This window comes from Ursus americanus, chromosome 1, assembly GCF_024610735.1.
Source record: "Ursus americanus isolate L20-20 chromosome 1, mUrsAme1.1.p, whole genome shotgun sequence".
Lineage (NCBI taxonomy): Eukaryota > Metazoa > Chordata > Mammalia > Carnivora > Ursidae > Ursus > Ursus americanus.
The window spans coordinates 80,417,371-80,440,189 of record NC_142127.1 but is presented as its reverse complement, the minus strand read 5'-3'; the positions used below and the strand labels follow the sequence as shown (position 1 = coordinate 80,440,189).

General features: G+C 45.0%; 1 protein-coding gene and 1 long non-coding RNA gene across 4 annotated transcripts in view; one reads left to right on the top strand and one right to left on the bottom strand.

Moving 5' to 3' along the window:
• The window catches only part of PLEKHM3 (pleckstrin homology domain containing M3), a 177,683-nt gene extending 155,723 nt beyond the window's left edge, over positions 1-21,960 (top strand). For 2 of the 3 annotated variants that reach the window (XM_087863017.1, XM_045806607.2), the window contains exon 8: positions 15,529-21,960. In XM_087863017.1, coding sequence (XP_087719143.1) covers positions 15,529-15,706 — 178 coding nt within the window. In that variant the 3' untranslated portion in view covers positions 15,707-21,960. Of the gene's footprint in view, positions 1-1,595 lie in introns of all 3 variants that reach the window. The other variant, XM_087863020.1, reaches the window with a different exon arrangement.
• LOC148110808 (uncharacterized) overlaps positions 1-22,819 on the bottom strand; it is an 81,532-nt gene that overhangs the window by 13,360 nt on the left and 45,353 nt on the right. The window lies entirely within an intron of this gene.

Genomic DNA, 22,819 nt, shown 5'->3' with positions numbered 1-22,819 from the left:
GATAAAGGAGCATCGTGAAAGTCTGAATTCACTACTTTATATGGAAGCTTTATCTGTAAAGTTGAAGCAGCTGACCTGCTGTTGAAAGTATTTCTGTGGCGTGAGCATCGGCCTGCCCAGGTCCCAGACATTCACTTGCCCCAGGGAAGGCATCCAAGGGGGTTGTTCTTCCTGTTGAGGGGGGAGGCCATTTGCAGCTCAATGGTTACTGTTCTAAAAGGGTTCTGTGGTTTTTGAAGCACTAGGGTTTGGAGAAGCAGATTGAGTACAACTTGCCAGTTTTTCTTTGTGTACAGTGGTTGATCACTCCCTCCCCTCCTCCAAGAAATAACGATTGCACTCAGAACCTTGAACTTATCCACACCAAACTCTTACCAGTTGAGTTAACATACTCTGACACCATGTCCAATTTGCACACATTTCAAGAACATTTCCTACATATGTCTACTGAGAATGAACACTGGCCTCATAGAAAAATCCATAGCAAGTGAGTCTCTAACAGGGCCTCTCCTCTTTTTCATTTTAAAAACCGATTTTGTTAGGTTAACTTACAGAAAAAGAAGGCCTCCCAAAGAACTCAGTCCAAGCCCCGTTGCTTTCATCCATCTGGCCAGATTTCAGAAAGGCCCAGCTTGTACTGAAGAACACAGAGGCTCCTCCCAGCACCCTCGTGAATTGGTCTTTGTCATTTTACATTTCATGGCAATCCATACAACCCTGTCCCTGAGGACCTCAACTTGTTGGGGCCTGGACTTTGGTCTTTGCCTTGGCACTTTCTACCCTTCCTGAGGCTTCATGCACACACGAAGTTTCCAATAGCTAATTGTCGTCAAACCTTATAAAGGTTTGTTTAAAAGAGAGAAAGCAACTGCTTTATGATAAAGTATAGAGTTACTTCTAGCCCTAGAAAATGCTGGGATGCATGGTTTTTCTCAGCACAACTTGAGCAGTCCACGAAGGGCTGTGTGTTCTGTGCCCTCACGCCCTTTGATTTGTCCCTGGAGGATAAACGCGGAGATGGCTTTGCCCGAAGTTGTCGCTTACTTAGGTGCCTAGAAAATCACCAAACCCTAGATTTGCCAGCAACCTTACAGAGGCTCTTCCCTTTTTCAAGGAGCCAGTTACAGTTTGTCATTTCTTGAAAGAGAGTTTCATGTTTAGGCAGGAATTTTTTGGCAGGGGTTAGGGAGTAGAACAAAACTCCGGAGGAGAACGAGAGAGAAGCACTGCCCAGAAGCTGGTCTTTCCTTGTGGCTTCCTATTTGTTCAGGCTTCGTTTTTGTCCGTCCTTGCACAAACAGACTGAATACCTGGATTATTCCCTCATCTGGACTCAAATACACATACATTACATACCCTTTTCTCACTAATCAGCCTGACACATTCCTTTGTTGGTAAATGGTTCCAAAACAAACACTGTCAGCGCACCTAATTAGCAGGGCTGGGGGCTGCGCTTGGCAGTCCTGTCACATCCTGTTCAACAATGGAGAACAACAGCCTTGGCGCGGTCGGGCTTAAGGGAGGGAACAGCTCCCCCCAACGCGTAGACACTTTCTTAATGATATTTCCTTTCTGTGGCTTTTCTTGGGAAGCAGCCACTCCGTGCGGATTGTGATGAGGTGTGGCATTCCTGAAACAGCTAGAGAAAGTTGGGACTCCTCTTCCCAGGTACCTGTGCTCCAGCTGCTTACCGTCCGTTCCTCTCTCTGGTGTTGACGCAGAGCAGAGTGAGGAACTTTCTCCACGTCTTCTAACACTGATGATGGCGGACGAGATCCCTGCCTGTGTCCTAGTATCATAAATTAACAGAGATGGAAAGGCCTGTGGAGAGCATTCGGACATTTGCGGGGTAGAAAAACTCAAGCCCGGCATATGCTCGCAGGTTTTGGGAGTGGCAGAAACAGAGTGGCGACTTTTCAAGATGCAGTTCTACTCTTAGGCTATATGACTGCCTGCTCTTAAATGTTATTTATTGTGTCAGTGAAGGTTTTCCTTGATTTTAAAAAAAAAAAAAAAAAAAAAAACCTCAAACACAATGCTAGGTTTTTTGGCTTTTAAACTTTGGTCAAAGAGTAACTTGGTAAATAACATTTCCCCTTGGCCCGATGGCTCCTATATTCACATGTCAAAGTGTTTCAGAACGTCTGCTAACACAGATGAGACTTCTGTGAAACCCTCAGGCCTGACCCGACCTTTAGGCCATTAAGCCACTTTATAAATACAGTGCATTTATAAACATAGTCCTCGCCGGTGAGGCTGCTGCCATTGTTTTTTGAAGCCACTTGGTCACTTGAATAGATGGCTGTCATCTCCGCCTAGACACATTTCTTACCAAGCTTCTTGTTAGGTACCTGGTTAATACTGTGTGATCATCTTATCGCTAAGCATTTCAGACACCCTAATTTTTTGTTGATTAGAGGGGGTAATGTTCATCATTGTTTAACTCACGCTATAATCTTCTAACTATAAAACTGATGTGCATTATAGAAAATTTGAAAAGTACACCAAAAGTATAAAGAAGAAAATTCTCCATGCATATGTATGCATGTTTACTTTTTAGTAAAATTGACAATATATTGAATACATAGTTTTATATGCAGCTTTTTATCACATCGTATCAGAATAAGTTTATAGATAAACTTTTATTGGTGGCTACGTTAACAGGAAAAAAATTTTATTGGTTCTAAAATCATTAAGATCCATTTAAAAAGTAGAGGAGACTAGTCCACAGAAAGGTCACTGGAGTAGGAATACAGAGGTTTAGATGTTATCCCTGACTCTGCCACTGATTTGCTGTGTGACCTTTGACAAGCCACCCACCACCTCTGGGTTTGCCTGCCCGGTACAGGACACTGTTTTTAAGCTCTTATTGACAGAGAAGTTAGAACTTGACTCCATTCCGCTTCGCATTTTATATTAGTCTGTTTGCTAGTTTGTCATGATGTTTTCAGCGAGGTTGACTATTTTTGATACAATTTACCTATAGGGATTAAGATATAAATGCAAACTGTGATTCAGTCTATCATTTTGAAATAATGTCAGCTCCACGAGGAAATGGACTTTTTTCTATTTTGCTCACTGCTCAATTATCTGCATTTAGAACAGCACATAGTAAATGCTCAATAAATAATTCATGAAGAGTTTGCTTTATTTTTAGTTTTTCAAATCTGTCCTTTTCCACGTATTTATTCTCTTTTATTTCAAATGACTTTTAAACTAATTTCAAGGAAACTGTCTACTTCAATGCAGACATTACCAAGACACATGACTTCATTGAATGATAGCCAGCATTACATCATATGTTAGGGATAGATATATTTTTCTGGCCCAATGAAAACTTTCATGTCAAAAACTTGAGTCTTGCTAAGCTACTCAAATAATTTATTTTTCAAAACAGCTTTCTGGTCATGTTTTAGTGTGTGTTTTTTCCTTCGCCATGCGACTGTAAATAAGTAACCTGAATACACAATAGGGGAGAGGAGTGTTTACCTTTCCATACAAAAAGTGTTGACTCTTCATTCAGCCTGAGCGGTGTGTTCTGAAATGAACTGTTTTATGCTTTAGAATTACAAAAGGTACAATAGTAAATTGGTTTTGTCAGTATATGTTTTTGATATTGTGACACTTTTTCCACCTAATTATGGGAGTACAGATAGCAAGATCTTGTTAAACTTGTCTTTTAAAAATCCTTTTTTTTGTTTTTATTTCGGCATCTAATGTATATTATCATGTCTTTGTTAAACCTCTTCAGTATTCTGAATATTAAACCACTCAATGGTGCATCCGGAAATATCGGCATGTGCTATCCATAGCTATCATTAATCATCATCTTCCAGTTCCTGATGCTTTCAAAGCACTTAAGATAGAGAAAAGGCAGCCTACAGATGTTCGTTCTCTGCCACAGTCGCCGCTTGGACTCAATTATGTCTACATATCGTAGAACTTCTGTAGAGTCAGAGAGGAGCTTAGCAGTCATCTGCCCATCACTCCCACCCCCTGACACATACCCCTCCCTTCACCCCTCCCTAGGGAAGCCCGCATCCCCACCCAACACCACAGCCGTAGCTCCTGGGAGATGCAGGCTGTTGAATTCCAGTAGAGTCCCCTTTCTGCCTCTCCTTGTCCTCACAGCATGAGCCTAAAATTTGAGGGAATGCACAAACTAACCTTAGGAGGGCAAAAGACTATGCCATGTACCCTTAACTAGTCTCACTTCTGGTGATGGTTGGTGGTAGGATGGTGAAGGAGAGGTTCTCAACAAAAATAATGGGAAGAGTTTTGTAAACTTTTGATGAGAAAACAGGAAAAGATAGCATTTAAAAAGTAGTCATTGCTGTGAAAAACAGAAATGTGGGAATTTCCTTTCATAAAACCAATAATAGACTGACTTGCAAGTCATGCACCAGTGGCTGATTCAAAGACAACATTGGAAGCCACTAGCTTGAGCTGACTTGACTTAAACTGAAAAATCTAGATTGGCTTTGAGAGGTGGGAAGCTGAAATATATTAAAGCCCTCTTTTAAGAGGAGTTAACACTTTTTTTCTGGAAAGAATCCTTGATGGCAGAGAGAAAGGAAATTTAAATTAAAAACTTAGCTGGAAAGCAGCTTACATCAATGATTTGAAAGAAAAATTTCAGAATTGAGAATGAAAAGAGATAAGCAGATTTTCCTTGGCAGTGGGGAAGATGTGGGGGCAGGATGGCAGGGCAGGGTGGAAGGAGGGCAATAGTGAGGCCTGAGGTAACCTCAGGGGGAACATGGTTTTCATACAATGCTTGAAAGAGGCACCAGCCAAGGGACTTAGGGACAGAAATGAATGTCAAAGCCGCAGGCAATAAAGATGACTTTTCCTTCCTCAGCTTCCCTGACAATGTGGTGAAGGTCTCCTGTTTAAAAGAGAGAAACCTATCCAGGGGAACCTTAACATTTAGAAAGCAGTACTAAACCCTTCTCCCACCTCACCCAACCCCACCCACAAGGTTCATACTTCAGTTTTTCTCCCTGAGGGGTCTAGAGAGCTTACCCAGGCCACCACTCAGAGAAATGAAAGAGAAAAGGCTTAGTTATTAGTTAGCATAGAACTCTGCTAACCAGACCTAAGCTAAAGGCTCCCATCGGCTTTCCCCAGTGAGCGGCTGTGTTACTGCCTTTGCGTTTCCTTTACTGATAGACTAGCGTCTAGCCTTCTCTACCCTATTCCTGTCTCAGGAGTATACATGCTCAAAGACGGAGCATTTTCAGTGACTTCAAGATGTCTTACATGTCTGCTTATTGCTTGTGTACATAGATAGCTTAGCTAGTTTTCGTAGTAAGATGGTCAGTTCTATCCAATTTTTACTCATATGCAGAGTAAAAATGTTCTGAATAATGTTCCTCACTGAATGAAAGGGACTGTTAAAACATGCATTGTTCTTCACGTTTTCCTTTTGTTCAATAACGTATACCATGTTTTAAGTATTGCCGTTATTTTTCCAAGATAATACATCTCAGTTCATGCAAAGTAGGATAATTTTAATTAAAGAGTGTATACATTATTAAACAATTGTATCATGTTTCCTAATTTTATAAACATGTAAACAGTCTATTAGTTTACCTTACCAAATTTATACAATGCCTTTATCACTACTTAAGGTTAAAAAAATCAAAAAGTCAAATACCTAAAGCCAGATTAGCCCTTAACCACCTGAGATGTTTATACAGGTGCATTTCATTTTAGATAAACCTTATAAATTATACTATAAATTTTAAAAAATTAGTTGATTATATACATTTCAAAAATTTTTTTATTTAACATTCAGATGGGTGGCAGTAAACTTTCCTAATATATTCAATATAGAATTTGACCTCTTAAGTTGTTTACATGAAGGGAGACTGTTTTCATTAGATATAAAAATGTACTATATACTACGCAGTACAGTGCTGGCATGGGAACAGACAGATCAACGGAGCATGATTTCAGAAAGTACGCAAATAGACCCAAGTAATATGGGAATTTAGTACACGATAAAGGTGCACAGCAAATTAGCAAAACAAAAGATGGAACATTCCTTAAAAGAAACTGGGAACTAGACAGCCATTTGGAGAAAGAAAAATAATACCGCATTTTGCCATACTCTTTACATCCCAATCAATTCCAGATGGATCAAATATTTTGATGCAAAAATAAAACCCATAAAGTGCTAGAAGAAAAGATGGGTGAATATTGTTATAATCTTAAATGGGGAAGGTCTTTCTAAGCTTGAGACAAACCCAGAAGCCATGGAAGCAAAATGCTTTTAAAATATATTTTTAAGAAGTTAAATGCTTAAAGTTCTGTAAAGACAGACGTAAACAGGAAACTTGGAGAGATATTTTTAACACATTTAACAAAGTATTAATTAATTTCCTGAATATAAAAAATCTTTACAACTCAGTAAGTAAAAGTCATTAGACAATGAACTAATTCATTGAAAAAAACATTCAAGTGGCCAATATCTGAATAGCTTAATATCGCTTCTAATTAAAGTAAAATGAGGTTTTTACCTATCAGCTATGAGAAAATATTAAAGATATGAACTGCAAAGCCCAATATAAAAACATTAATTAATAGCACTTTTCATTTTCATTTTGCAAAGTCCGTATTTTTGTTCTAAATATTTACAACAGTCCTGTCTAATGTGTTTGCCCTGCTGTCTTTGGAGACAACTGGCCTAGAACGGCAGTTTTCAGATTTTCATATTCATCAAATTCTCTGGAGGGCTTGTTGAAACACAGATTGCCAGGTCCCACCCTAGAATTTATGATGCAGTAAGCCTGGAGTGGCACCCGATAATTTTCATTTCTAACAAATTCTCTGGTGATGCTGGACTAGCTGGTCCTGGAACTCCACTTTGAAAACCACTGGCCTAGAACACATTGAGTATTAGAAAATTATGTGATATCATCTCGTTAAGAGAATTGCATTGGTGAGAGGAGACAAATTAGGGGAACAGTCTAAAGTAACGACAAAACACTTTGGGTCTTTCATTTGAATGTCTTTCTCCTTCTAAATTTATATCACTAACTTATTCCTAAGCAATCAATCACGTTGTTCATAAATTTAGAAATGGTTTCCCTTCTGAATTTTTTGCATTGTACGCATCCCCCAAAATGTCTTCTATTTTGGCTCCATTAGGAGTCTTAGTACTTTGAGGAACTGATGCATAAGATGTTAAATAGAGTAAATCCCATTCAGAGTCTTAGGTACAGCTCATCCTTATAAATTATTATTTCTTTTAAAGAGGCTTACTTCAAAAACTTGACAGTTCAATTTTTTAGTTTTACATAAAAAAGGTGGACTGGTGAATCAGTGGAAGTCCATATATAAGGTAAGATTTTTTTTTAATCTACATTAACCAAATATTATATTCACTACCTTTGTCTTAGAAGTAGTAAGACATTGCTAAACGTTTCTTGGGTTCTTAGGTGTGTTGAACTACTTCAGAAATTTTTACAGAAAGCCACTGTTTTTATTTATGGTTCTCTAATGGCTACAATTATAATATTGTTCTAGCTTTTTCTGGAAATTATAGAAAATTCTTAAATTTTCCTGCAGTTTCTTTACTTTCTCCAATATTAAACAAGATTTTCCTAAAGTAATCCCAAGAAGAGATGGAAATTTGTTGAGAATTATATTAACTGCCAGGTGAACCATAAAAAAAAAAAAAGAAAGAAAAGTATCAGAAATATTAGTTTTTTCCTATGCCCAAATAACTATTTCACTCAGATCAAATCTATTAAGATTTCATATATATATACATATATATATACATATATATGTATATATATATGCAGAGTATTAATGAGTTCTTGTCACCATCCACAAATTAGCAAGAAGCATTTATTAGGCATTGGCATTAAAGATAATGTGATTTACCGCTCCCAATGGGATAGCAAAATTAACAAATGAATTAATTAACCCTTGTTTACATTCTCTTTCAAAGCCAAGATTTTAAGTAAAGCTTTTGTCAACGCTATTAACTGAGCTTGGTTTACAAACTAAAAGTGCAAGACTTGTGAAAGCCAAAGGCTTTGTGGTCTGCAATCAGGGAAAAACTCTTCCTTAATTAACTCTGGGGATTAAAAGGTAAATAAAAAGATCACTGCAGGGCATACCAATTGTTCTTCCCATGATCTGAGCCTTAGCAAGTATTTGGGAATGTGCTGAATAACTGGAAGGACCGTGTGGCGAGTAACAGGGGAAACAGAGCCAGATTTCAAGTCAGAAGACGACAATCAAGGTCAGAGTCAATCACACACTTACCGGTTTAGGGACCCAAGAAGCCACCAGTTACTTTATTTCATTATCTCATTTCATTTTATCCATTTACTGACTGACTGACTTACTAAAAATGGGAAAACAAATAGTACCCAGCTCAGAGAACTATTATAAGGATAATTTCTATAAAAACAGGGTCAAAAGGCGTACAGACGTTGCCTAATTCAAATGTCCAATATTGATCTGGCTGTATTTGCATTTACCGTCTAGAACTATTGGAATAGCTTTACACATTAGCACATACACACCTAAATCTGCCAGACATTTGGCCAAAGAGCTAGATCTTTTCCAGTCTCGTACAGTTCCAATCAAACCATGTGGAGACCTTTTGGCCCCCCACCCCCCTACCCCCAGCCAAAAAAGGAAGAAAACACACACGCACACACACACACACACACACACACACACACACACACACACAAAATGAATAATCCCAAATGCAGTCCATTTCTCACTCTGCATGGAGCCACACAGTTCCGTAATCCAACATTTCCAGACCCTTTGGTCTCCCTCCCTGTTCCACTTGCTTCCCCTGGGGCGCAGGAGAGGGGCATCTGGAGTGTGGGTTTCTAGTAATCCTGGCTCAAGGCTTCACCAGAAGTGGTGCTCCAGGCAGAGTGCAAAACCGACTGTCCCCAGCCATCAGCACATTACTGAAATTGTGTGTAACGTTTCTTCATTTTAACCCTATTCCCCCACGAAAGAAAGAATCCATTCAACTGTATCATATTTAACTCATTTGACCTTAGAATGTTTTGTAACATGCTCTGGGTGTTCTTCTAAACAGCATACGTACCTATGTACATACAGTAAGTTCCTACATTACACATGCGTACATACGCAGGCATACACCTTACGTGATTTCCTATTTAAGCAAATTATAAGTTATTGGCTTATATTCACTCACTCACACGGTAACAGGAGAAAACACCAACCCAAAACATTAAAATAACCAGGCCCCCATAACCACCTCCCTTAGCTAAGAGATTTCAATAATCATCTTGGTTTCTTGGAAAAACCAGTAATAGCTAGTGGCTCCGTGGGGCACCTTCCATAGTAGCCATGTGCCTGCCCGCACTCGAATGCCTGCTCGCGTGCACGGATTTCTGCACCCCACCCTAGTTGCTGTGGGCTCTGCAGAGTGGAAATCAGCCAAAGCTCTGCCCTGCTCTGCAGGCCTGTCCTTCCACTTGTCAGAGATCCAGCCAAACTCAAGGCTGAATTTCAATCTAATGAAATATCTGAGGTCATTGCCTGAGCCAAAAATAAAAATGCAGCAGAAGAATCCAACAGGAGCAAAGCAGAAGCATTTCGGTGACCTCAACTTGGGGCAGGGGCCTTTCGCAGCTTCCTGTGACCTGCCTGTGTGCAGCTAGAATCTGGAAGACACAGACAAAGCCATCGAGCCTGTCTCTAATTGGTCTCACATCATCAGCATTCCAGAACAGGAAACTGTCTGCAGCCAGGAATTCTTGCCGCACTGCCATATTTGAGAAGCAGACCTTTTCCCTTGCACATATGTACTCCTGTCAGTTCGCAGCAAGTCGTTTTCTTGGTTTTGAGAGCTGGACTAAGAACATCGTATCTGTGGCAATTAGATTTCCAGGGCATGAACCTCTCCGTCACCTGCCATAGGTCAGTAAGCTAATGTTTGGGTCAAAGACTGTTCATAAAATGCATAGTCTCATGTGATGGGGCCTTTACTAAGAGAATGAGATCTGCATTGCCCCCCCCACCCACAATGGTGGAGCTGTGTCCCCACGCCGAGCCCCAGGAAGGGGACCATGGACAGGTCGTGGCACTGCCCCCTAGAGCTTACAAAGAAACAGACCTAGAGTTCCTTCTTCCTCATCCCACATCACATGGTGTGTGCATTGCTGATATGCATAGGGTTGCATCCAGTGTGGCTGTCCCAGTGGTTAAAACACAGAATTTCTTCCACATAGGACCCCCAAAATAAAGATCCCACAACACTGAACCATTCTAGGTTTTTTCTTGGGGAGAGAGGGTGCTGATGAGGGTTGGAAAAGTCCTTAGAAAGGAATCCTTAATGTTTAATTGACATGTTCTGAGAAAAAGGCAGAGTCAGCTCCTTTTGGCCAAATTCCTGATAACCAAAGCTGTATGTACTAGTCTGTAAGCTAGTTCATGGTTTGGTTAACCAATGCAAATAAGATTTAAAGTAATGCTCACTTTAAGGGTCCTCCCATTTAGTCCCAGCTTGTCAGTTCGAGACTTTCCAAGGAGTGGCCAGCAAGGCTGTATTCCCACATATCCATCCACAGACTTGGGGGCAAGAAAATGCGGAAAGAGAAGGGTAAAACCCAGGGTAGGCTTTCCCTGCCACCACCCCCCCCTTGCACAAAATCTGCAAGTTAGAAGGAAGCTTAGATAATCCGACCTTTCCTTTTCCTTCTGCGGAGAGTGAGAGGTTCAGGGATGAAGTAACTTAGCCAAGGTCCCAGGGACAGTGGGGCCAACCCAGGCCAAGAACTCAGGGCTCCTCACTCCAGTTGAGCCCTCCTCTCTGCAGTAAGCGGCCTTGTTCATATTTTCTGGTCTCCTTTTCATTGTAGATGTTGCTGAAACCTAACTGCTTCCCAGTTACATAAAAGCAATTTATTTTCTGGGGCAAGTATAAGTCTTTGGTTTAGATTTGCTAGATGGCCTACATAGGACATGAAGAAGTAAAGAACACCACAGAGAAACAGCCCAGATGTTCTTGGCCAAAGAGCAGATACATGCAACTGAGGGTCAACCACCAAGATGGCTTTTGAGGAAGACGAAAAAATCAGAGTGAGTTGATAGAAAGTTAAGGGTTACTAAGCAATGCACAGAATTGTGTCATGGGTATTGACTTCCTATATGATGTTCTAAATTAATTTTCAAAAGCACAGGATGGATAATGCCTGTGAGTTTCAGCTATTTTAACCAAATGATGTATTAAAAAATATATATTTGTGAAAATGAAATAAGTAACACTATGTTGGACCTTATTGGTTGGTACAAGCCAGCAGCTGACACTTGGAAATTCCACGGAGGGAGGGCACTGTTTAAGTACCCCCTGGGTACTCCCTCCATGATGCCTCCTCCAGATAGATTAGGTCAATGGCTCTCAACCGGGACGATCTCCCTGCCCCTCCCAGGGGACATTTGGACTTTCGGCAGTGTCTGGAGACACCATTGGTTGTCACAACTTGGGGGGAGGGATTGTGACCAGCATCCGGCGGGTAGAGGCCAGCGATGCTGCTGAACATCTTGCAGCGCACGGGGCAGCCCCCCACAGCAGACAACTCTCTGGCCCCAGATGCCAGTAGTGCCGAGGTTGAGATCCCTGGATTCAGGGCAGCAGTGGACGTTTTCAGGCAAAACCCATTGGACGGCTTTGGTCAACAGCAAATATGTCTCCCTGCAGTTGCGTTCTCTGGGTCTTTGTTCTCTGTGGTGTACAGCAACAACCGAAAGGCAACGACACTGCTGACTCCTGGGAGCGGGGAGCTCAGAAATGAAGATGAAACTGGCGGGCTTTCATTTGATTTATCACTCGGGAACACTGAAGGACATTTCTCTTTCATTATCTGCTGCAATTTTCTACATGGATGATTGCATTGGTAGACTTACCTTATATATAAGATATGTTCCTGAAAAGTTGTTTATAAAGTCGTATTTTAAATACAGTCAGGAAATTCATTAAACACCAAGGAGCCAGTGAACTCTTTTAAAGTGAAAGGGCCTTTTAAATAGAGTCCTATTCTCAAAGAGGAACATGCCTATATGTTGCATTTTTTAATGCAAATACTTTAGTTTTCCTACACATTTTTCTTACAGAGCTCCATAACTTTTATGTAAGAAACAGTTTCTCTGCCTCCTTCCCTTTCCTGACCTTATTCTTTTCATTTAAAAAAAAAAATCAGGGGGAAAGTTAACAATAGACTCTCTGAATTTGGGAAGGTCATTGATCAGTCTGTCCATTATACAGTTCAAAAGATGACTGCTGGCTTACAAATGGTTAGAAAATAGGACTTGGTTACATTCTGAAATCATTAATTTTTTATCTCAGACTTTTTTTCAGTTACTGACCTTTGGCTAGAAGAGCAGGTGTACTCAGCCGCTCCGTCGCCCCGTGAGTGTTTGTTGCACCAGAAATACCCAATAAGACTCAACCTCTTTACCGAAGCACAGTGTGGGGGTGTGGGGGAGGCTGGTATCAGCAGAGATAAGGGAGTGGTCCTGAAGGAACCCCATGGTTTTCTTCTTATCAATCATTGCCCTAGGGCAACATCCCTAGGTGTATAAATCACTAACTCAGCAGGTCAAAGGGGGCAGGAAGGAGGAAATTTATTTGATAAGGCTACCATTCGTGTCACTTCAGTGATAGGAGGGTAAGAGGTGTGACCCAGGGAGGACAAAGCCATTGCCACTGGGGAGGAGCCGGCCCAGACCAGAGGCCCAAGAACACCTGAGTCTAACCTTCATCCCCCTGGAAGGAGGGAGGGGCCGAGGGCGGGGAGCTGCTAGAGAAGATTCTACTATGTTGACTGTCCCGACCAGTGTGGCTCCAGCATCAAGAAGGTGGATGCTAGAGTCACCATGAACGGTGGTGTCTCACTCACCTGCTCATTCCACATATGATCACCCATTTTCGTCCCACAGAACCCTGGTGAGTAGGAAGGAGGTCACTGTGAGCAGCATTTTACAAATGAGGAGACCAGAGCACCAGGAAAGTCAGTGACTTGCCCAAGATAACGCAAAGAAAGGGTTGTGATTGGAATAGGAGTCTTCTGACTGGAAGCCCTTCATTTCCATCCAGGATGGCACATTCCCCTCACTCAGATGACCGGGCTTCAGTAGGAAGCCCTCCTGGGCTGTCAGGAGTCCGGGGTTCTAGTCACAACCTGTCTAACTCACTGTGTCCTCATGAGACAATCGCTAGCCTTCTTAGAATCTCAGTCTTGGGACGCCTGGGTGGCTCCATTGTTTGGGCGTCTGCGTTTGGCTCAGGTCATGATCCCAGGGGCCTAGGATCGAGCCCCGCATCAGGCTTCCTGCTCAGCGCCGAGTCTGCTTCTCCCTCTGCCCTTCACCCCGCTCATGCTCTCTCTCTCTCAAATAAATAAAATCTTTAAAAAAAAGATTTTTTTAAAAAGAGAATCCCAGTCTTCTTATCTGTGACATGAGGGGGTTGATCAAGATGTCCTCAGGTCACGGTGGTGACACAGGTGCAGTCAGACTGCAGGAAGCGTCTCCGGAAGACACGGGGAGGCAGCTGTTCACCCTGGAAGGAGCAGCGTTAGCTGTATTCCTGTGCGGGGAGCTCTGCTACGCGCTGTGTCATTGCCTTTGAGCCTCACAAGATGTCTCTGAGGGGTATGTTAAGAGAAGGCGATTGAAGCTCAGAGAGGTGAAGTGACTTACTCCAGGTCACTGTCACAGACTGCTCAGGCTGTCCTACAGAATCCTGCAGACCACGGGGCTCAAGCAACAGGTATTTATTTTTCACGGTTCCGGAAGCTGGGAGTCCCAGCTGAAGATGCAGCAGGGCTTGGTTTCTGGTGAGAGCTCCCTGGCTTGCAGATGGCCGGCCACCTTCTTGCCGTGCTCGTCCCATGGCCTTTCCTCTGGGTACATGCAGTGAGGGAGAACGAGAGAGAGCTCTCTGATGTCTCTTCTTAGAAGGACACTAATCCTGTCAGATCAGGACCCACTCTATGACCTGATTTAACCTTAATTACTTCCTAAAGCCCCTATCTCCAAACGCACTGTCACTGGGGATTGGGCTTCAACATAGGAATTTGGTGGCAGGGTGCTGGGGGGGCGGTGTTGGACACACACTTCAGTCCGTAACAGTTATGCAGCCGGGAAGTGATTTGAAGGTGGGATTTGAAGTCAGGCCATGTCACCGGATGCCTGCTTTCATAACTAGCACTGTTTTACTTGCCCAGAGAGCTGAGCTTGGGCAGGGACTGCCGGGTACAGGGAAGCTTCTGTCTTTTGGTCTCTCAGCTGATCAATACGCCCTTCCTCCCCTCCCCACCCCACCCCACCCCGCTCCCAGTGTCTCTCGCTCCCTGGGTACAAAGGTGGGTGGGAGGAACCTCCTCTCACCAAACTTTCTGAATCCTGAATGGTGCCTCGGCTAAGTCAGTGACACACTAGGGAACGATGCCCTGAAGCCCGTCCTCTGCGCAGGACTGAACCCCAAGGTACTAGAGGAAAAGCAACGGCAGCACAAGCTGAGCCCTGAGGACTGCCTGCTGCAGAGTCGTCTTTGAACCCAGCCTAGAGCTGGACCCTCCAGGGGCTGTTGCTGGTTGAGCTCATTCCCTGGGCTCCCGAGATGAGGGAAGAGTTGCTTGTCCCTCCGGAGTGGAAGGAAGGGCACCGTAATCCATGCCGGCCAGCCACCTCCTGGAGCAGCCATAGTTGTGCTTGTCAGTTACTCGTTATTAAAGACTTTGCAGTAAAAACAAGCCGCTTGGACTCCTGCACAGGCTTCCAGCAAGCCAGACAACAAACTAGTCATGCACCTGGAATGCCTCCTCTCTATAAATTACAGTATCTGCGTGTTTTCTTCAAAAACTATTCTCTTCCCCACTTTCTCATGCTTTACTGTTCCCACTTGTGTTAGAAAGGCAGGCTTACAATGGTGGGGTTTTCCTAATTTTAAAAAACTCAGAAGGACCATAGACCTGAGGATATTCAGAGAATGAAAATGTATCATTTTATCTTTCCAAACTGATAAATGAAGGCAGGGAGTAACAGGCACCCACTTACCCCACATTTACAGAAGTGGGGAGCTGCATTTTCACTTCAGTCACCCCGGGGTTGTCTCTGGTGTTCAGAGCGCTTGCAGTCAGTGAAACACCTCACTCCCATTCTGTCACTTCACCCTAGAGCCAGTGGGGGGGAAACTAACACACACAGCTTGCAGAGCTCTGCCCGTTGTCAGCCCGATCCCACCCTTGCTAGTTGACTGCTCACCCCTCTCCACTGTAAGCTGTGAGCCTCGCCCCAGCCAGTTCCAATCAGAAAAAAAAAATTTTTTTATTTTTTTCAAGTGAAATTCAACCTTGAGTGTCTTGGAAAAGGGAAGAGCCCATTTCTATGAGTCATCTCTCTTCCCGGTGGCAGGGCTACCCGGAATAAATGCTGTCCTCTGAGCTGCACAGAGGCCTCTGGACTTCGGGTCACTTCCGCCTTGTTCACCGTCTCCGTGGTTGGCTTTTGCAGGTGTGAAAGCTGTGGAGCTGTTTTCCATTCCGAATGCAAAGAGAAGTCGGTCCCCTGCCCGAGGTGTGTCCGCCGAGAGCTGCAGAAGAAGCAGAAATCTTTCTGGCGGAGGCTGAACATGGACGAGAGCCTGGAGGAGGCTTGCAACATGTTCGAGCTGTCCTACCAGAACACCTGAGTCAGCAGCGGCCCGAGGCCAGGGCCTGACCTCTCGCTGATGCAGCCGCGGCGGCGTCCTCGCGAGCCAGTGCGACCCCTTTGGAGGAAGAGTAGGTGTCCTCGTCCGCTAGCTGTAGATCTGTACTTGCATCCGTAGCCACACATCCCGGTGCACCCCGTGCGTATGTTCTGTGTCAGTCGCTGTCCAAAAGGTCCGTGTCGCCTCCGTGGCTCAGAACAACTACCAGTAGCTGGATTCGCTTAGCCATGAACTTCAGCAGCTCGCTCCCAAGCAAAACGTGGTTTACACACCGTGCTTTATCATTCAGACTTTTTTTCCTTTTTTTTTTGGCTCTGGGGCCATTTTATTACACAGGACACAGGAGGGAGCATTTCCTACAGAACCACAGAACTTCGGGTTATTTTTGTGTTATTTATTTTTAGCCTTCGCAGAGGCCGAGGTAACTGAGGCAAGCTCTCATCGTCGTTTGTTTCATCTGAACACAGGAACGACGCCTGGCTCGTTCCAGGACCCCGTGTCCCTGACGCCGTCACCTCAGTTTCTACCACACGGGTGGGGATCACCTGAGCCGGGCCGAGGGGCTCAGAGATGAGGCGCGCGAGCTCCCTCTGACAGAAAGCATGCGCCCTAATTTATGAGGAGAGCTCCTCCTGGTTTGGAGGTTGATCTCGGGTCTTTTCCTGAGGAAAAAAGACCCCTGAGACAGTGACCGCACGTGTCGTCTGTTGGCTGGTACGAATCCCAGCGCCGCCTCCGGACGCGGCGTCCCCACCGTAGTGACTGAGAGCACAGCTTTCTGAAGAGCCGTCCTCCCGGGCTTTCGTGGGGAATATTGATGCTTTTGCGGCGGTGCTGGCCCGAGGACGTCTGCGACTGTGGTTGGACGCGTCGGCTTGGAGACGGGTGACCGGATGGCGCGCACGTTCCCCACCGCTCTTCAGTTTCTCCTCACAGACTTGTGCAGGCGTTGCCTCCCGACTTTTACACGCTGTATTTCTCCTTGTTCTTCACGGCACTTTCATTTGGACCTTTAATTTGTCAATGTAACCACTTCCACCTTCACATTTTTAAGATTGTTCACAAAATCAAAGTACCACGGGACTTCAAAACACCACGCTAGACTCTTAAGAAAATACCAGACTTACACATATAAGTAATGAATTCAAGGTGATAATGCTGTTTAAATAAATCTACACACACACAGTTGCCGCCTTGAAGCGAAACCGAACGTGCTAAAGTCGTGTCATAGGAAGAGCAAACAGGGTGAACTGCCTCGCCACTTGGCCGAGCAGTGGGTCCCCACCGCGGCGCCCCCAGGGGAGCCGTGGTTGTGACCAAAGTGTCAGGTAGGACGGCGCGGGAAGCCATGGCTCCGGTCCTCCCGCCGGAACTCTTTCCAGAACAGAGATACCCTGATACTGGAGCAGTTTTCAGCAGACGACGTGAGAAGACTGTTTCCCTGAGCAGACGCCCCCAGTGCCCTGCCGGTGTGGTAGCTTCACCGCTGTTAGGGTCTAGAGCGCCAGTGGCTCACAAAGCCCAGGGAACATTGAACCCCATCGCCACCGCCCCGCACCCCTTGCTCCCTCCAGACCCTAACTCTTGATCCCGCCATCCATTTGGCGGCGAGACATTTCAGACAGGCTGGCGCAGACCGCCAGCTCCTTGGGCCCCGGACCACACGCTTCATTTCTTTTCCGATTCTCCAGCAGCTGTAACCAAGGGCGTACGAACTTGCTAAAAGGCCAAGGCCCCCTTCGCGAGGAGACTTGACGGAGCCTTTTCTTCTTGGAAAAACAGGTTGACTTTTCCCCCACCCCAGCTGTAGAGAACGTTGCACACAAAAGATAAAGGGTGGAAAATCTCAAACAAGCACTTGGCAAACAGGCAAACAAATTTGATCCTCTCCTTTTTCCTCCCCTTCGTGAAACACAGTATTTATATTTTCCAGCCTCAGAGAAGATAGCAGAACATGATCTTTCACAAGAGAATTATAGACCTGCTTATTATAAAACAGATGTGCTCCGATGGCAAAGTGCCTTCTCCCTCCGCCCCCAGCTCCCTGTCACCGTAGCTTACTTCTGCCTTCGCCGTAATTAATGTATCCGTGATCCCCACTGTCAGCAAGGCCGTCCCCAGCACACTGCGCTCGGGCCCTGAAGTGCAGACCCCCCCTCCCCGTCCAGCACGTTTGCTCTACGTATAGAATTTCCCGTCCCGCCTCACAGGCACCTAGCGCCCGACCTGCCGAGGGGGGGAGATTCTGGATCCCTGTTCTAAAGACCTTTGTCTTCACGGGTGCCCTGCTAAATACTGTCCTCCCCTGGGGACTCCTAAGGAGAACCTTCTACCTGCGTCACTTTCTGCTTCTTTTCAAAAGGGGAAAAGAGAGAGAGAGAGAGAGAGGTACTATCGCCATGGGCTACCCAGAAGCAGGATTACATCCCGGCCGCTTCTGTTTTCTCTCCCTTTTGTACGCCCCTGACAGCCTGGCTGGTGCCGCCCGCCGGCCTACACAGCACGCAGCCACCACCACCAAAATCTGAAAGGACAGAGTGGAGCCAGCTTAGGAATTGGGTCTGTCATGAAAAATTCAAAATTGCTGTTTTCCAGCCCAGAACGCCTTAGAGCACATGAACGCCCTTACTGTTTTCCACCCAAACAAATGACTTGGTGCACTGTTAGGTAATTGTTCCACTGCTTAGAAACTGTCGAAACAAAAGCAGATCCGTGGATTACCACCTCCCTAAGACCAAGCTAATACCTGCTTTCCCTCACATTCCCTTTCTCATCCCATATTAAATATCTCGCACATAGAACACACGAGAAAATGGCCAATTAATCTCCTAGAGCTGGCGGCCGACTCGGGAACCTCTTTTCACTTGAAAGGCCCATTCCCCGGTGGATCACTGGAGGAAATCCCTCCTCACGGTGCCAGAAACTCGTGTGTGAGACCGTCCAACCCTGGTAAAATGTTGGCATCTAACCCTGCAGTAGAGAAGCCAGCTCCCGAAATAGACCTGAGTTGCGCCACTGCAGGAAGGCCACAAAGTACTTCAAAAGCAGCGAACTGGAATCGCATCGTGTTCTTTCCAGGGCTGATTTTCCCCAAAGTTGAAAGCCTCTTTATATGAAAACCACGTCAACGCTCGTCATCCCCCTTTGCTTCCCTGCCTTCCAGGGGACCGTATTATCGTTCTTTTCCTATCTGTAGTACTAAAGGGTGATGTTGTTCGGAGCTTTCACGCTTGATTCGCTGAGAGTAATCGCTTTTCGAGTCTACTGGTCGAGGCCTCCACCAAAAAGGGAATATCAGTAGCGCTGGGGATTCGCAGTTTCCAACTAACTCAGCGGTATTTTGGACTCCTGCAAAGGGACTGGGCCATGACTTCCGGCCGCCCGAGAACCCTGGTGTTGACCTCACTCCGGCTGCCACAGTCAGCCTTTGCAAAGCTAGAGTGAGTCCACTTTGCTGAGGTCTGGCCTCTGTTGTGGTTGCTGCGTGGGTACCCAATGAACACTGACACTGGACGGTGTCTCCCTGTGCCTCCTTGAAAAGGCTTGGCTTCCAGACCCATGGGTTTGTTCTCTACCCGTTGGCCAAAAAAGGCCACGTATAGATCACTGGATCAGGTCGCCCTGGGTGCCACACTGGCCTCTTCCTGCAAGGAGAGGCATTATCTGAGGGAGCCAAGATACATTTTGCTCCTAACTTAGGGGGAAGACAATGCTCCTGGTCGTAAATTTGGGCAGAATTATTCATCTCCGCCACTCTGCTGCACTTTATTGAGATGACTGGATTAGGAAGGCAATCTTCAACTCTTATTGTAATACTGCCCAGAATCAATACACAGGTTTTGTTCTGTTTACTTTTCCCAGTAAAGAGCAATGCATACAATTTCCCCCTTATTTCTTGAATTTTCTGTCTCGATACTCTTCTTGCTGTAAGATAATGTCAGAAACTAGAGAATTTGGGGTGAAACACAAAGAAATGAACACTCTCTCCTTGGCATGAATTGAGTCCATAGAGGTACTATCTGTTTCCGTTTCCTTGGTACTCGTTCACCACTGATACTTGTCAACAACCTGTTAGCGTGCTGTGTACCTTGGACCGTTCTAACCCCGCGTCTAGGAGAACTCACCGCCCTAGGTTGAGGCCGGTGGTGGGTGAATAAGCCCTGCTCAGTTCATTTAAGCCGACAAGCGTTGCTTTCTGTCATGAGGCACAGTCAAGTCCTAGCACCCAGCAATTCCCAATGGTAGACAATTCTAATTTCATTGTATTCAGACCCTCTGACTCGAAGGGTTTTCTTTGGTGTGTCCTAGTGGGTGCACACCAAGGTCAAGTCTAAGTCACTTAAACTCTAGGTAAAAGTCGGAAGTGTGGAATGCCCCCCTCAGCACAACCGTGGTTGTCAGGGATTTTATTTAAAACAGGTTCCCGGTGATCGTATTACGGGGCACTTTCCTCGTCAAGTGGTTCAACTTGAGGAAAGGGACATCTATTTCGCTTTCGTTCCTCCCAGTGGAAAGAGAAGCCACCTTGTTAGAAAGATGGAACGAAGCCACAGTGGGAGATTCAGGCGTCTACAGTGACTCTTAGCGCGGTGAAGACTCCCTCCTGGCCAGAGCACTCTAGACCAGCCTCTCCCCTCCCCTTGATCTTCCTTGCCCTCCTCCCGAGCCGAGCTGGGGTCAGGCCTCCAGGCCAGACAGCCTCTGGGAGCCAGCGCTCGGCCTCCGTGCTGGGCTTCCCAACTGTCTTCCCCGTAGGAGTGCCTTACAGTACTGCCTCGTGCTTCTAGTCTCCTCCCGGACCCACTGGAAGCTTGCAGGGCCCTTTGCCTAAATGCAGATCACTTTGCTTCTTCCCTGCTGGCCACTCTCTATACAGATGCGCTCGGAACCCGCACAGTCCTCAGCGTGGCAGACCTTTCACCTTTGTTTAACCTGCTGCCTTAACCTCTCCAGGGAAGGAGTCCTTTGGGGAACGCGCTGTTAAAGTAGAATGGTAGAAACATGGGCTTCTCAGCTCCGGGGACACTTACACCAGGAAATACAAAAGACACAACCACATAATGTTTTTTGTTTGTTTGTTTGTTTGTTTTAAAGATTATTTATTTATTTATTTATTCGACAGAGATAGAGACAGCCAGCGAGAGAGGGAACACAGCAGGGGGAGTGGGAGAGGAAGAAGCAGGCTCCTAGCGGAGGAGCCCGATGTGGGGCTCGATCCCGTAACGCCGGGATCACGCCCTGAGCCGAAGGCAGACGCTTAACCGCTGTGCCACCCAGACGCCCCTCACAACCACATAATGTTTTAACTTTGTTTTACGCTGTTTTTTTTTTTTAATCACTCTTTTTATTTGTTTGCTTGCCTGCTTTCATTAACCAAACTCAGGGGAACGCATGTCATGATGTCACGAAGGCTAACGAGTAGAGGAATTAAACCAGTTCTCCAGATTTCAATCTGTAAAGTCAGTAGTGACCTTAGCCTTTCTTCAGGTTAAAAAATTACACAAACACAGAATTTTCTTTTCTTTTACTATATAAAGGTTTTCTTTTTTACTTCACCACCTGTTTTCCAAGTAGGAAGTGGGAAGCCTCTTGGACACATTGTGATAAAAATGTTTCTGGGCAGCGTGGGCTGTCCGCTGAGCTATTAAATTCAGCTTTTGCCGCTGGAGGCCTAGGTTCTGATTTCGGTCACCTGCCACAATCTTATTTTGAATAGCCAGAAGCCTACCATACAAGATTTGGGGGGTTGGGGGGAAATCTGTCTTTAAGGAACAATAAAAGGAGGAAAAATGTTTAGTTTGCAAACGAAGAGCCTTGAATGTGGTGCAGAAGAGTTCTGTTCCACTCATTCCTCGGCTCCTGGGTCAGTTCTGTGTTGTTTTCCCTTAGTTCTGCTCGTGCAGTACAGAATCAACTACAGTTCTGGGTCTGGGCTATTCTATCACTCTGTGTCGAGCTATTTGAAATAGCTAATGCGCTAACATACGCACACGCACACACACACACACACACATATATGTTGTTTCTGTTTTCTGGAATTTATTGCCTTTTATTTTGGCATAACTTATCCATACCTTTGTTTATATCATTTTTAAATATCAGTAACTGTAATAATATAAGATGAAGTTGTGTTGTTGACAAGAGCCCTCGTTTTTATGGTCATCTGTCAAATAATTTACGTGCACCAGTTCCTAATGTATAAAGTTCTCTCTCAATAAACAATACAGAAAGTACTTTCTGTTCTTATAACAGCTTCATTCAAATACCGTTTTCACAGGGGAGGTGAAAGCCCAAGATGAGCTCTGGATGTTAATTCAAAGTCAAGAGTTAAGCTTTATGGAAAGTGAGCTACAAGGACTTTAAAATCTCTTTTAATATTAATATTACAGATTTAGTTTTTTACTAAATTCATCAACTCACAATATTCTCATTAGCCCTTCCTCTGCTTCTAAAGAATATAATTGTTTTAAAATGCAGATGTCATATTATGGGTCTTGTTTGCCAAATTGGCATGATTTCCTTCAGGTCTGAGACAAACCCGCCGAAGCTTGTGCGTGGAAGGTCTTCCTACCGTGCATAGCTCCGCCCCAAGCCTCCTTGCCCTGGTTCCATCTCGCCACCGTGCTCTCCGAATTAGGTGGACAAGTGACAGGCAGTAGGCCACTAGGCAAGGACGCTGGTCTTCCTGAAGACCATATTTGGGGGGCAAAGAGTGAAAAGCAGAGTAGGGGTTTCTGTGAAAGACAGCAGTCGTCTGGTGTTGAGACGTGGTGGGGACTATGTGTGCCACCCAACCTGGGCTGGGCTTTGCTTTGCCACCACAAAGGCCATGGGGTGTAACAACTGTGCGATAGGAAACTGTCAAAACACCATTTAAACTCACTTTCTCAAAGACAGACATTGAAGACTAGTAAAGGTGCTTCTGGTTAAACATTTACCAAAGGTGAACCCTGAGCCTCACTCCCTAAGACGTACCTAAATGTGTTCCTGCCCAGCCCCCCACGTCCCCCCTCAGGAGACCAATTGGGGCTCACGCCCGTTCTGTCTGAGGAACACCTGAACTTCATCCTCACAAGAAACCTGCTACAATCC